Here is a 15,246-nt window from a genome sequence, read left to right on the forward strand (position 1 = left end):
AGAAAGGGAGGAAAGAAAGGAAGGAAAGAGACAGAGAAAGGGGAGAGAGAGAGAGAGAGAGAGAGAGAAGAAATAGAGAGAGAAAGGGATGAATCTCTTTCAGAAGAGAGAAAGAAAGAGAGAAAAGACAGAGAGAGAGGGAGAGATTGTGTGTGTTTTGAAACTGTTTGTGTGAAGGAAAGTTTGTACGTTAGGACAAGTGCGTCTGTACGGGAAAGCAAGTGTATGTTATGATGTTTGTGTGTAAAGGCTAACATGAATATGTTTGTGTGTGCGTAAGGGTAGGCGTGTACATGTGTGTACTATCTATTACTATTTCTGTTTTGGGCCTAAAGGCAATAGAACGATTCATTCTAACACACTTTTAACAAGAGGAACAATTTAGTATTCTGTAAATCTAAAACTGATGTCCAGTCGTTTTAAAATAGTTCGCCGTGAACCATGTCTGAGCCTATTCCTGGTATACATTTTCTTTATTAGTATCAGATTATGATCAGAACTAAGTTTTCAAAAATGTTGTGCTGTTTTCTAATTTTGTTTTCAGGTAGCTGCATATTACGCATCTGTATGAGTTCTCGCTCTGTTAGATCCTGGCTCTCCGCCTCAGAAGGTTGTGCAGCTCAAGGGAAGAGATACTCCAGGCCAGTTCCAAGGATCTCCCCAACTGGCCCATTGAGCTACGGGCTCACAGGGGAGCCTGACCGTCGAATAGGATGTTCTTTCCCTGACGATGTTGGAAAGGGGCCTGTCTGCCTTGGCCAAAATACTTGGGACCTCTCTGCACCATGAACTCATACAAAAGGACTTGGGTGCATTGCAGAATGTTTCGCGAAGAAGCAGGGTGTCCTTGAGTTTTTGGTAACTTAAAAAGAACAATCATTTGAGATAATGACCACTTTTCTTTTAAACAGAATCTAAATTATAACTCCTGAAACTCTGGGTGGAAATCTTATGATGGAAGTCTTGATTCCAACCAAGCATCAGTCATAAGGCTATCAGATAAAGAAATGGGTTTAAGGAGAAACACATACCTTGATGCATGATAGCTCTAAAGGTAAAAAAAAGATTATATGCTGTCTTTACCTTGACTTTGCTCCTGAAAGATTTTCTTGCTTGGTAACCCCTCCACCATTTCTGGATAATTGTCACCATTCCATTCAGATACCTGAATAATACAACATATATATCATGTATACATATATAATATTTGTGAAATTAGGGCAGAGTTTGTTTTCATTAAAAAAAAATATTATATGTATCTTCTTGTGCCTTCAGATAAAAAGTAATAAAAATATTTTAATTACTTTAAAAATTCTTGCCTTAATTCATAGTGATATTACAAAGGTTAAGTTGTTCAACTTTCTTGCAGGTCCTCTCTTTGGTCACTAGACCCCAAGGCTTACTGAAGTCTAAATTCAGGGTGACCTAGTAACAGGGGACTGCTGCCATCGTTTGGTCAGGGGGGAAACCCACCCAAGTCACCCTTTAACCCTGTAGATCGGGACATATTTGAGATACAACATAAAGCCATCAAAAGGGGGCAGCACAAAATATAGGTCATATAACAGAAGCACAGAAAGGTTCCAGGCATTCTGTAAATGTTACATAAAATATTTGTTAATTTAGATAAACTTGTAAAAAAAAGGCTTTTGGTATTCATATTAGAGCAGCCCGAGGCCAACTGTCTCCTTGCCAGTCCTCCCCTGTCTTGTAATTTCTGTTTTAGAATATAAATAATATTCCCACCTAAGGTAGGCCCGCACTTTGAACCCTCTGAACCGACTCTGGATTGTTACAGCCGCTTTGTATTCCTTTAATCTGTTGTCTTCTGCGATCCTGGAAAGACAGATTTCACATGGTCAGTAAATAATATTATCGGACCCTTTAATGTCAAGTCAACTTCTCTTTATACTGGAGACATCACATTGCAATGAGAACCTTTTAACACAGAAACATTGACTGCATCAGACATCAAATGTCCATGCTTGCTTACCTTAGCAGAGATCTAATGCACATCTTGTCAATGAAGGCATATTAAAGTAATTAATGATTATTTATTGTGCATTCTTAAAATGTAAACAAAAACTATTACATTTCAGTAGAAGCTGCAGCTCCCTGCCTCTGCCTGAAAATTCTCGAGACTGATTGGCTGCTTCAAGCAGCCAATCAGTGGCCAGAATGCATTCTCATTGAGCGCTCTCAACGCAACTGTGTTGGCGATCGCTGCATGGCAACTAGCAGAATCCCCCCAATGCATTTGCAAGGGGGACGTTGCATAAATCTAAAGAGACTGCTGGTGACACGATCTACTATGTGTTCTAATACAAGGTCCAACCTATTATAGGGTGTTGCCTATTGGCAATCATTCCTGAGTCATTCGAAATGCTGATAAAGTGGAATTCAACACAACTTGTGGTCAATTTATCAAAAGTAATTATTGGTTTATCAAAGTGTCCGAATACCTTATTGTTTGATGAATCAGCTCAATATAAAGAAACTGGAGACGCTTTAAAGACATTTAGAGACGGCACTAACAAAAATAAATTATACTGCCTCTGTCCATCAGTTACATCGAACAGACATTTTTATCAACTATAATCACTTAAACCCTCATTCCTTGAAAAAAGGCATATAAAAGGGTATCTAAGAAAGCAGATCAATGCTTCATAATATCACATACATTCACTACTGTTCAAAAGTTTGAGGTCACTTAGAAATGTCCTTGTTTTTGAAAGAAAAGCAGATTTTGTCCATTAAAATATCATGAAATGGATCAGAAATCCAGCACAGATGCGGTTAATGTTGTAAATGACTATTATAGCTGGAAACGGGTGATTTTTAATGGAATCTCTTCATAGGCATACAGAGGCCCTTTATCACTCCCGTCACTCCTGTGTTCCAGTGGCCCTTTATCACTCCCATCCCTCCTGTGTTCCAATGGCCCTTTATCACTCCCATCACTCCTGTGTTCCAATGGCCCTTTATCACTCCCATCACACCTGTGTTCCAATGGCCCTTTATCACTCCCATCACTCCTGTGTTCCAATGGCCCTTTATCACTCCCATCACTCCTGTGTTCCAATGGCCCTTTATCACTCCCATCACTCCTGTGTTCCAATGGCCCTTTATCACTCCCATCACTCCTGTGTTCCAATGGCCCTTTATCACTCCCATCCCTCCTGTGTTCCAATGGCCCTTTATCACTCCCATCACACCTGTGTTCCAATGGTCCTTTATCACTCCCATCACTCCTGTGTTCCAATGGCCCTTTATCACTCCCATCACTCCTGTGTTCCAATGGCCCTTTATCACTCCCATCCCTCCTGTGTTCCAATGGCCCTTTATCACTCCCATCACACCTGTGTTCCAATGGTCCTTTATCACTCCCATCACTCCTGTGTTCCAATGACCCTTTATCACTCCCATCACTCCTGTGTTCCAATGGCCCTTTATCACTCCCATCACTCCTGTGTTCCAATGGCCCTTTATCACTCCCATCCCTCCTGTGTTCCAATGGCCCTTTATCACTCCCATCACACCTGTGTTCCAATGGTCCTTTATCACTCCCATCACTCCTGTGTTCCAATGGCCCTTTATCACTCCCATCACTCCTGTGTTCCAATGACCCTTTATCACTCCCATCACTCCTGTGTTCCAATGGCCCTTTATCATTCCCATCCCTCCAGTGATCCAATGGCACGTTAAGTTGGCTGATCCAAGTTTAAAAGACTAATTGATCGTTAGAAACCCTTTTGCAATTATGTTACAGCTAGAAATTTCCATGAAAGCAGCTAAGTGACCCTAAATTTGAACGGTAGTGTATAATGTTTATATTTATATATATATATATATATATATATATATATATATATATATATTTATATCCTATTTCCCTGAATATGGGCCGCACTTTTCCCCACCACTTGTCAGCACAAAACCTAACTACACCACTGGGACCAACAGCCCCAGAAGTACATTTCCACCTTCATGGGCCTCGTCAGTGGGGATCCAGATGGTGAAGCTCTATAATGTGCTATTGTGAATTGGATAGAGTTTTTTAATAAAAATTTTTTAAAGGGAAATTCCCACAGAAAAAAATATCCTTGAGCATAAACCCCAGCGCTGTATACAGTAATAACCCCCCAGCACTGTATACAGTAATAACCCCCAGCACTGTATACAGTAATATAACCCCTGAAGCTGTATATCGTAGTAACCCTGGCATTGACAAAAACCTGGAGGTTTCAGTCTTGTAATATTTTGACTTTTCCACCTCAAACACCACACTGAACTGATTGCTTATGCCAACGCTAATGAAGTCCATTTCTCCATAGAGTTTTATTAGTCAGAGTAACCAGCTGGGTGATTAAGACTGAGCCATACTATTATTTTCCAAAGGCAGTGATAAAGAGTCAACTTGGTGTCTAGTAGTTTGGACTCAGATAACGGTGAGAACTCATACAGATGACTGATACGCAGCTGCCTGAAAACATAATGCAAAAACCACAACTACTTTAAAAAAGTTATTTTTAATCTGATACGTGTAATAAAAGATGATGAGAGATCCCCCTTAAGGCTGTCTCAAAAGTCAATCGTGAGCTGTCTCAGGCTTCAAGCAGTTCTAGCCTTCTCTACAAGAGGTAGTCTAAAATGGAAATTACCCGGTAATACAATCTACTTAATAATGCAATAGAATACATATTTTATGCTGACCTGTGTAAAGGTATAATGTGCCATTACGTGCACTCTAATGCATATGATACCCCCCTTAAATTTACATTCTGCGTTTGCCCCATCCCCCACCCTCTATGTTCCATTACCAGATGATTGGCTGAACAGACCTCCTTGCCAGGTGATATATTTACTGCCAATCAGCTCCACTACTGGCATGGCATACTGCTGGCATCACACAGGAGTGGTTTCCTGCCACCGATTGGCCACTTGAAGCAGCCAATTAGTGGTGAGAATTGTCTGTAGCTGCAGCTTCTCCTTAAGGTAAATACCGAATTTCTTATATTCAAAGAATGCTGCAAGTTCTCATAATATATTTTATATGCGTTGTTTTGCGGTGAGGCTGTCTGGGACATTATACATCCGTTTACCGGTCATGTGCTGTCCCTTTACCTGTGCAATGCACGTACCGTACCAGCACAACACATCAGAAAAAGGCCCTTACTCACTAAAGGGAGAGATGGCAGGAGGGTTTGCAGAATAGTTGTTTTTGACTCCCTCGCTAATAAGCCAACACTGATAAGTTTCTCCAGCAGCAAGGGCTGAACTGGCCCTGTATAATGTATAATTCAACACTCTCTGATTTAACAATACATTTTCATAATGTATAGTGAAGTCAAGGAGCTGGAAAACAACTCTTCCTTAAGTGAATAAGTCCCCAAAAGTTTGGCACTTTATGTACGTTGTTCATGGCAACAACTCCCAGCATTTGCAGACATTCTCTTGTTAATCTGTCCACTGGTAGATACACTTTGTCCCTTCAGCTACCATGGATCATGGCAAAGTATGCCTGCGCATCGTGTGAGTTGTAGCGCAGATATGCACTTTCCAGGACTCGCCCACCGCCGGTGTTTAGGACGGGCGTATGTTCAGGGGGTAATTCTTCCCTTTCCATACCCCCCGGGATTACCTGCTTTCTAGGAAATACTCCACTTTGAGGTGAGCCAAGCGGCTGCGGAGCTTCTCCAGGGTGGCCATGTCCCAGCTGTCTGGACGCGTCTCCATGGAAACGGGTTGGTTCGACCGCGGAGGGGGAGATCTTTCATAAACATTTCTCCGACTCCGGTAATCACAAGCCATAATCTCCCTGTTAACATTATTTTAGCTGCTATTATTAGTGTATCACTCTGCCCCGTGTTAAGGAGCACACAGACCGGACTGAATGATAGTGAAGTATATAGCAGTGCGTTGGTTTAGTCCGACTTCCGCTCCCTTCTCCACAGGTCGCTGTTGCTGTTCCGGAAGCGTCATGGTGGCTCAGTCTGCTGCCCCAACTTGGCTGTGATCAGGTCTGGGGGCACCACAAGCTTTGTTCATGGTTGGCGTGGCTAAGAAACACATCCGAGCCAACAAGGGAACCAGCTGGTGAGTGAGGGCAGAGAGGGCTGGTGGCACTTTCACCGAGGGTACTTAGTGTCCGTCACTGACGCTGAGTGCCCGTCTCTTACTTTGAAGGCGCTCACTCCGTCGCATGCACCGAGGGCACTGACACTGGTGATGCTGATCACTCCGCGATGGCCATTTACTCAGCCTGCCTTTCTAATACCGCATAGTGATGTTTCGTGGTAGCAGAATCGTCTTGGCCTAGTGATGCGCGGTATCTGGGGTTATCTCACCCTGCAGTGGGAGCTAACGGTAGTCTGGGCTCTATCGGCCTAATTTATCAATGCGTGGGTTACAGTGCCAGGATGTCTGATCAGGTTCGGTGGGGGGTGGGGTATACTGTCATGGACTGAATGTCTGTGGTGTCAGTGGGTAGGGTACACATGGACTGTTGGTGGGGGGAATGTCTGGAGCGGTTCTTCCATGATCCGGGCCCTGCTTTTGGCCAGGAAGGGGGAATGGGAGAGAGGAAAGAAGGGAACGCTCAGTGCTCCGCTGTGTATAGTCTGGCAGTGAGGATCTCACATTGCTCGCTGGAAGGACTGCACCTCCGGCCTACAAACGTTACGCCAAGTAGAGTAGATCTTAGACCCACGCTGTGTAATGCTTTCCCCGCCTGGGATACTTAGGGCTTTACTAACCTGGGTTTAGGTCTCGTCTTTTTGAGTGAAGTTTATTTATCGCTACATCTTCTTGGTATAAAACTACTGAGATGTCTGGCTTTCTTACCAAATATCCACCAGGGGCCGATGTTATAAGTCGCCTTTCGCTGGCCCTTTAGACAGGTTTAGCGGTTAGGGAATGTTTTACTTTCTGAGCCTTTGGAGTTTGTCTCTGATCTCATATTAGGCCACCAGGGAAGTAAACATTTTATATTCTAGCTCCACCAAACACCACCAAACAAATCCTTAACACCATCCTAAACAAATAGGCGAGAAAGCCCGTCCCTGCTTGCTGTGTCGATGCCTGCGTTAACATTCATAGTAAAATGATCTTTAAAGGAACGCTTTCTCTGCTCCTTACTGAATCATTTATGAATAATGTTGGCGTTCTAGTGGCTCTGGGGTTAGCGTGACCAAACAGGATTTGTGCAACATTTGCTGCTCTCTGTCTAGATGGAAAGGTTCCTTGTCCCTAAGAATCTTTAAAAGGGGGTTCTTTGCAGTAAGAGCAGTAAAGTTGTGGAATTCACTACATAGAGGTTGTGCTGTCAGATCCAATGTCTTCAAAGAAGGGCTGGATGATTTTAAAGCAAAAAATAATTTACAATGGGTTACAATATAACGGTTATAAGGACGGCATTAGTTTGTTGATCCAGTGGAATCGGAGGCCAAACTGGAGTCAGGAAATATTCTTTCCCTTTTTTTGAGGCACTATTAGAAAATGATCAAAATGTGGGTTGAGCTTGATAGGCTTGCATGGTTTTTTTGTGTCTGTGTCCCCCCCCCCTCCTAAAGTTCTGTGCTTTGTAATATCCTCTCATTCTCTCTGATAAAGATTTCACCCAGGCTGTGCTCACATTTTATTTCATGATTTTTTTTTATCCTGGCATTTCCGGTGTTTTTATGCGTTTGGATGCATGTAATGACTGTATCATACTGTGTCTTACGAGCGTTCCAATGATTATTTGGAGGCACCAGGCTGGCCAGTATTCCGTCTTTGGCGGATGTATTAAGCAATATGTCATTACATAGCAACTGTTCCCAAACAAGTATACAGTTTATATAATCAGCTTAGTGATGTGCCCGGCGATGCCTGTTTGCGCCGTGCTGTTGGTAAATATACTCAGTCCCGCATCTATCCTTAAATATCTTAAAGTGGATCTGTCGCTTTACATTTCCAGATCTGTACAGTTCATTCATGAATTTGATTATCTGAAACCTGTCCAGGTCTATTTTATTTTGTCCCCCCATCCCCCAGGCATCCCCATGCCGTGCGCAGTAGCCTCCTGCAATACTAGCAAAGCCCCTCTGCTTCCTCGGGCAACACAGACTAGAGCGCCGATTGCTTCATCAATGAATCCAGACATAAGCGGCAACATTAGTGGCATCGGCTGCACACAACGAACCTTCTGTTATTATCAGACAAACGGATGGAATTAAGGAACAAAAGTAACAGACAGTTTTATTAGTAAACCAAATCTGATAGGCGTCATGTAGTTTGCAGATCTAGTGTCTTCCTGATTAAGCTATTCAAGTCTTTCAGTGGTCTACCTGCATTTCTAAATTTTATTTGCTGTATCATATGAATGGGTTAACCGAACGCTTACTCATTACAGTACTCTACATTACATAAACCTGCATAATTGTGCTTATTAAAATAAGTGACGCATGGCTTGATAAACCCAAGGTAACTGGCGCTTGTGTCCTGGCATCTACGCTTTCACCTGGTGGGCACCAAAAAATTAAATAAAATAAAATAAATATATATATGCGATAACAGCTGTGAAATGATTCATTTATATTGGTCCTTATTTGTTTTACAGGCATTTCAGTAGGACTATGGAAGAGCTCGTCCATGACCTTGTGTCGGCGCTGGAAGAAAGCTCAGAGCAGGCTAGAGGATGTTTTGTCGACACTGGTGACCACTCGCGAAGCATCTCGTGTCTTCTCAAAAGGCAAGCAAGGAAACGGAGAGGAAGGAAGCGGCGCTCTGATAATACGCACCACCCGTGGGAAACGGGGCACTGCCTGAGCGATGGTTCCGACTCCAGTCTAGAAGAGCAAAATAAAGATTACCGGGAATGTGTCAGTAATAGTAAAAAAGACAGCGACTCGGATGATCAGTTGTTACTCGCGAAAAGGCGACCGTCGTCAAACATGAACAACATACGCGGTAAAAGGCCCCTGTGGCACGAATCTGATTTAGTTGTAGACTCTTTGGCAAGCCGAACTCTGAGAAGGAGACGGAAAGTGAAACGGATGGCAATAGATCCCCCGGCAGAATTCACCAGTCCAATGTCACTGTCGCAGGGCCGAGATCAGTCAATGGACAATGATGGCAAGCATTACCAACACCTAGAGATTAGTAAAGGCAAAATCAAGAAAAGGAAAATCTCCGCCTCGAGACACGGCCTGGAAATTGCAGATGAGGGAGTTGTCGTAGAAGGAGAGGAGCTAAGTCATATAAACAAAGACAAAATGGAATACGAAGAACAGAAGGGTTCTGATGAGAATATGAGCGACAGGTGTTTGTTTTTTTTATTTCGTGATTTCCAACTTATTATGTTGTGCTTGACTACTGTTTTCATGAGCAAAGTCTAGGCCCACCTTTTATGGAAATAAGTCACGTAATGCTCCGCTATTCGTGCCAAGGAGTGTTTTGAATATGGAAACAGAACAGATACATTGTGGGGTGCTTCAGGCTTTGTGACCAGTGTTGTGTTAATGTCAAACACTCCAGCCATCGCATATAGCTGCTTGGTCGCTTTTAAATTTTTATGCAGACATATGCAAATGTTGTTTTTTGTTTGTTTTTTTTATTATATGCATTTGCCCCTTTCCTCAGGCCCGGCTAAATGCCCCACAGGAGATGCGTTTAGCTTGCGTGTTATGTATTCGCCTCCGACCAGCTGCAGAGCTGGCTCTAGTGAATGCTGAGGTTATGGGTATGTTTAGGCACCAGTTCACATGTGTAAAGTCTTCCCATTGATTTCTATGGGAGCACTTTCTTACCGCTGATTGGCTGCTTAAGCTGTCAATCAGTCGCAGGAAAGTGCTTACGTTGACTTCAGTGGAAGAACTTTTCTGCCACTGATTGACTCGGTCCAGCTGTTAGATTAAGGAAATTCAAATAAGAGATACTCATGACTGAGGGGGGCAGGAAAGAGATGTCTGACCTCTCCTGTAGTCGGTAGATCCTTTCCCAGCCTCCTTTTCAGCTTCGCCCTACAATCTGCTGCATTGTTCAGGCTTCCTCAGAGCACTTCTGCGACCTTCTATTACGTTTTTAAGGCCACCAACTTATACATTTATAAATGGAGACAATTTTGTAGGAGTTTTTTGTTCTGGTTTTTTATGTCAAAGTATCTCTAAAACACCTCTCCAATCCCATTTCATTGATTGCACTCCAGGTTTGCCAACCACTGACTCCAATTAGCTTTAGTTGAAGTGATGAGCCTAGGGGTTCCCATACTTCTCCCACCCCACACTCTGAATATTTAAATGATGTATTCAGTGTATACAATAATGTGTGATGGTGTGTGTTCATGATTATAAGTCATCAAAACTTATACTCGCAGCCTATCTATGCTGTTTCTCTTCCATGGTCCAAGGTTTGGGTCATTATTATGTTTTGTAATGTCGGCTTTCATACCTGTGAGAAGAAGTGTTTTTATGTCCGGTGGCAATTGTCTCAATGACTTGGGTGGTGTCTGGGAACCTGGAGGTTAACCTCTGCTGAAATGGTGTGCACCCCATGCTATGATACATTGTTGTCCATTCAGATGCAGGAGTTTAAACCCTCCTGCCTAGCTTTTGTTCATTATCTGGCATATGCTCATCAATCATCACTTATAAAATTGTAAATGATCTTTTATAAATCCGGTGTGAACTTTCTGGCAGTCATAGTTCAAAAAGTCAGTAGAGCCAAATTGTAGATTAATCCTTTAAAAAATGAATGAAATGCACCTGTTATGTCTCTACTACCATATGATGGTCTCTACCTCTTAGTTAAGGCTCAGTACAGTCCTACAGATTTATGTACCAATCCATTTGCTGCATAAAGATACAAACAAGTTGGATTTAGTCTAAAATCGCATTTAATACACATTTCCCTAATTTTTGCAAATCTGCGTGGACGTAGATGGTCGGAGCCTTTAGCCAAACTCGATACGTTTGATTGGACCAGCAGAGAATAAGATGTTTTTTGCATAAGGTTTCAGGACCTCACAAGTTTCTTCTTCAGATGTAAAGGAAAAAGACATCTGTTGTCCTGAAATCTCGTGTCTCTGCATAGGCTTCTGGCCCAGTAAAGACTTGGACCAATATGATTATATCCATTTTCCTTACGGCTGTCATGGCTCCTAACTTTGTTCTGGCATCTAAGTTTTTGTGCCATCTCGTATTGATCTGTTTGGAGGTGTCCTCTTTGGGCTCCTAAAGATTATGCCTGGATAAAAATGTCATGTGTTTCAATAGTTTTCCATTGTATGCAGTTATTAGTCTTCATACATATAAATATAATATATATTAAACATATATAAATTGTGTGTGTGTATATGTATGTATATGTGTGTATATATATATGTGTGTGTGTGTGTGTATATATATATATATATTATATATAATGGTGTTTTAATGTTTTTTTTTTTTGTTTTGTTTCAGTGAATCGAGCAGTATAAGCAGCAGTGATGCCGGCTTGTTTACCAACGACGAGGGACGCCAAGGTATTGAAAAACGTATTCTCAGCCGGCGGAATTAGGTCTAATTGAAACCTGCTAATTGGTGAAACATTTTGTTTCCCTCTTTTAATTAATGCGGTTAGAGAAGACTAAACATTGCGGCTTTTCCGTGCAGCGAAGGTGTAATTCTCACCGCTAATTGGATAATGTTATACATCATAATGACGCTTGTTTGAACAAATAATTGTGAACATAATTTACCTTGCAGTTGATAAAGTCTAATTTTCAAGTGGTATATACGGTATAGAACGTTTCGTTGTAATTAGCTCTTCTGCCTCTTTTCCTTGCTACTTGTTTAATTATGTAGAGTGTCGTATATGTTTATACATAATTACATGCGATTCAGAATGAACATTATGACTGTAATGTTAACGGCTTTGCGGTAATAAGGGCTGCCCAGGACTCCCAAGTTGGTGCTAAGTAAATATTTCTTAAAGAATATGGATCTCTATTTACTATTTTTTTATTTTATTTAAAACTGTTTACCTTGTATGTATTTTTGTATGAATGCAGCTGTGTTTACCCTAAATATCATTGATTAGTAGGACAAAGATGCTTTATAGTTTTTGTTTTTTTTAACTTTATATTTATAATATAAAGGGCATCTCCCATTAATTTTATTCCTTACTGGGGTCAAATTTAAAAATATATTTTCTATAATATTTTATATTTTCTTATTTAAAAAAACAGTTCTATTTTTTTTTAAATGTTTTCAGGCATCTGCATATCAGCCATTTCTATGACTTCTCGCTCTGTTATCTAAGCCCCAATCTACTAGTGGGAAACAATAGAATGGCTCTGTCGTAATCGCCCAGTCACACACTCTGAGTAATGAGACTCTATGGAGGGATAGACTTCATTAGCATTGCCATAAAGCATCAGCTCAATGTAGCGTTTGAGCTCCCAAAATGTCTCCCAAAATATCACATGACTGACAACAGGGAAGTTTATTGCAACAGAATGAAGGAAAAACAGGTTTTTGTCCATGCTGGCCAACATTATGTATAAGTATATATGCCGGCCGGCATGGACAAAAACCTGTTTTTCTATCTTTCCTAGATAATGATATACTTTTTCACACGGAGGCTTTTTTTGGTTTTGCTTTATTCCATTGCCTCAAATTAATGTTCCAATACATTGATGGCTATTTGTGCTTAGTTTTGAAAGAAGTATGTGATTAAGTTACTTGAAACTCATAATTAGTTCAGCAATTGCGCCCCCGTCAGCGGGTCTGCATTAACTCCTGGAGACTGTCCGATCGCACCCTCCGTTCACGTGCTGTTGTGTCTTTTATTCTCAGGTGACGATGAACAGAGCGACTGGTTCTACGAAAGTGAACCTGGGGGAGCATGCGGCATCACCGGGGTAATACCGTGGTGGGATCAGGAGAACCCTGCCGAGCTAGAAAAAGAGCTTCCCGACCCGGTCTTTGAGAGCATATTAACTGGCTCCTTCCCTCTCATGTCACATTCAGCCCAAAGAGGTTAGTGCTCCGCTCGAATGCAAAGATTTGTTGGTAATGACCTCGCATATGTTACTGGGTCCATCTCAGTCTATTCTAGTCTGTAAATAGTGGGGACTATTCACTTAATTGTGAGTTAACATGAAACATTATTAACTCACTGACTTTACTATGAAGAGCCTGTCCAGGGAGAAAGCCGGCTCGGAATAGGCCAGGGATACATCCGTGGTTGGGCTTTTTATCACGGATCACGTTACATTGACTTTTTAAATAAGTATATTTTATTTTAAGGGTGCCTGTTTATCCGTATCTACTATGTAGATTGGGCTGCCTTCCAACCAGAGCACTTTGGAGGTGCCGTATTGCCTTAAAAAAACCGGTTGAAGTGTATATTGGTAAAATAATGTGAAAAAGTTCCGTAAACTTTTCTAAACATTTTATTGATGAACCCATTTATCTTGTTTTAATACATTTTCTTGTCTTTAGGTTTCCAGGCTAGACTGAGTCGTCTCCATGCCGTACAATCAAGAAACCTTCGGAAGCCTCCGGCAAACGCAAGTTCTCTGGTACAGTCTTATTTTTACTGCATCCTGTCAAATTCTTTGAAAATGCTAATGTATGAAGATATGATTGCAGTATTCTAATCCTGTCCACTGTTTTTATTTACCATGGTTTGGGCTTTTTTCACCAATCGAGATCACAGACAGAACTTTGGGGCAGTTGGCAGAAACTGTAGGGCTGGCATTGCCCGGTTCAGTAAGTCCTTCAGTTGGTCCTGGCGCAGGTTTAGTAGAAGGCGATCGGTTCTATATACCGTGTTCACCGTGTTCAGTTATTAAAGTGAGGGTTTTATGCAGTAAATTCCCCCTCTCTGTGACCCTGATTGAGGTTGTACAGCAGCATGTCCAAAGCAATTGGAGTTACCAACGTTGTCGCTTATAGAGGGATCGCCATACCTGGGAATTTACCAAGGGCTGATCTACCCTAGCTGTCTCCCTTCTGTGTTATGCCGCTGGGGGGAGCAAGGCTAGATGTTTGTGGGAGCAGGAGAGGGATAAGGAGCCAGCGAGTTAGCCAAACATCACCCCGCAACACACGATACAGATCAAAAGATGCCCTGAAGACTTGGTAACTGGCAGTGACACACTGCATGTTCCCAGGTGTAATGCGCTGCTTGAATGCAGATCCATGCTCGTTAAATCCACCCAAGTTAAATTATTCTGATCTGTTGATCGGATCTGAACTTGGTGTGAGTGTGGCTAAGGTCGTAGTAACTTCCTAACCGTCAATACGCAAGTTTACCTTGAAATCCATGTGGATACTATCCGGAAACCATTTACTTTCAGAGAAAAGGAAAGAGTTGTGGCTGCCTAAAGATACACTTACGGCTCCAAATCCAAACTAATTAAAGCTATTTTAATATTTGATACTGTGCTGTGGAATATGATTGCACTATAGAAACAATACATATTATTGCAAGTCATGTTGGGAAATACTTCTGTTGTACGGTGCTATTGGAGCAAATTTGGAAATGAGTCTGAAAGCATTGAAAGAACTGCCCCAGAATCCAAAAACTTTAACTTTTGTAATTTCTGCATATATGCTGTATCTAAGAAAACAAAGAAAATCGCTGTTGTGCCTCCCTTTTTGTTATAATCAGATTTTTTTTGTTCAGAAGTGACTAGATATGACACAGGTGCGATGCCTCTCTTTCTTGGCACTTACTGTAAGGAATTTTTTTAACATCTCGGGTCATTCTCCATGTTCAATTATGCTAAATGACCTTTTAATGTAACGTACGTTATCGACCTTGCACTCCGCTATGTGGTTCTCTGTTAAACTTATAGCATGGGCGCAGTCATCTTAACTTGCTGCTGTTAGGAGATGTGAGATAAGGTTCTCTCATTAAGTTCTTGATCCCTTTTAAGGTCATTTTTAAAGGGACATTATTATGTCCAATACTGGCCTGCTGATGCAGAGTGAATAGTAATACTTAGGAACTTGGCCTCCTAAAACGCTGTCCCTCCGCTCAAGCAGTCGTTTGCTGGCAGTAAAGTGCACCCATGTTAGTCAGTGGAAGCGCATTCTGTGCATGTTCCCCGGCAGGCTGGCTGGCGGTGGTTATAGTTGCATTGGTAAGCAGATGATGCATTATTGAACTCATCCCCATTCAATACTTCGTCTAATATACTGCCATATACCTATTTACCAATACAGCAACTGCTCTATACCATCTTCTCTCTCATCAGTACATATCTCTGCTAAGCTC

General features: G+C 41.7%; 2 protein-coding genes across 2 annotated transcripts in view; one reads left to right on the forward strand and one right to left on the reverse strand.

Annotated features, from left to right (window-relative positions):
• The window catches only part of SPATA17 (spermatogenesis associated 17), a 67,842-nt gene extending 62,075 nt beyond the window's left edge, over positions 1-5,767 (reverse strand). Inside the window, exons 1-3 of the mRNA XM_053461011.1 lie at positions 5,642-5,767; positions 1,747-1,836; positions 1,084-1,165 (exon numbers count right to left, since the gene is read on the reverse strand). Of these exons, the coding sequence (XP_053316986.1) occupies positions 1,084-1,165; positions 1,747-1,836; positions 5,642-5,736 (267 nt within the window). The 5' untranslated portion in view covers positions 5,737-5,767. The remainder of the gene's footprint in view (positions 1-1,083; positions 1,166-1,746; positions 1,837-5,641) is intronic.
• A 189-nt stretch (positions 5,768-5,956) lies between these two features.
• Positions 5,957-15,246, forward strand: part of GPATCH2 (G-patch domain containing 2) — a 62,065-nt gene continuing 52,775 nt past the window's right edge. Inside the window, exons 1-5 of the mRNA XM_053458691.1 lie at positions 5,957-6,096; positions 8,600-9,301; positions 11,439-11,500; positions 12,816-12,998; positions 13,464-13,543. Coding sequence (XP_053314666.1) covers positions 6,047-6,096; positions 8,600-9,301; positions 11,439-11,500; positions 12,816-12,998; positions 13,464-13,543 — 1,077 coding nt within the window. The 5' untranslated portion in view covers positions 5,957-6,046. The remainder of the gene's footprint in view (positions 6,097-8,599; positions 9,302-11,438; positions 11,501-12,815; positions 12,999-13,463; positions 13,544-15,246) is intronic.

This window comes from Spea bombifrons, chromosome 3, assembly GCF_027358695.1.
Source record: "Spea bombifrons isolate aSpeBom1 chromosome 3, aSpeBom1.2.pri, whole genome shotgun sequence".
Taxonomy (NCBI): Eukaryota; Metazoa; Chordata; class Amphibia; order Anura; family Pelobatidae; genus Spea; species Spea bombifrons.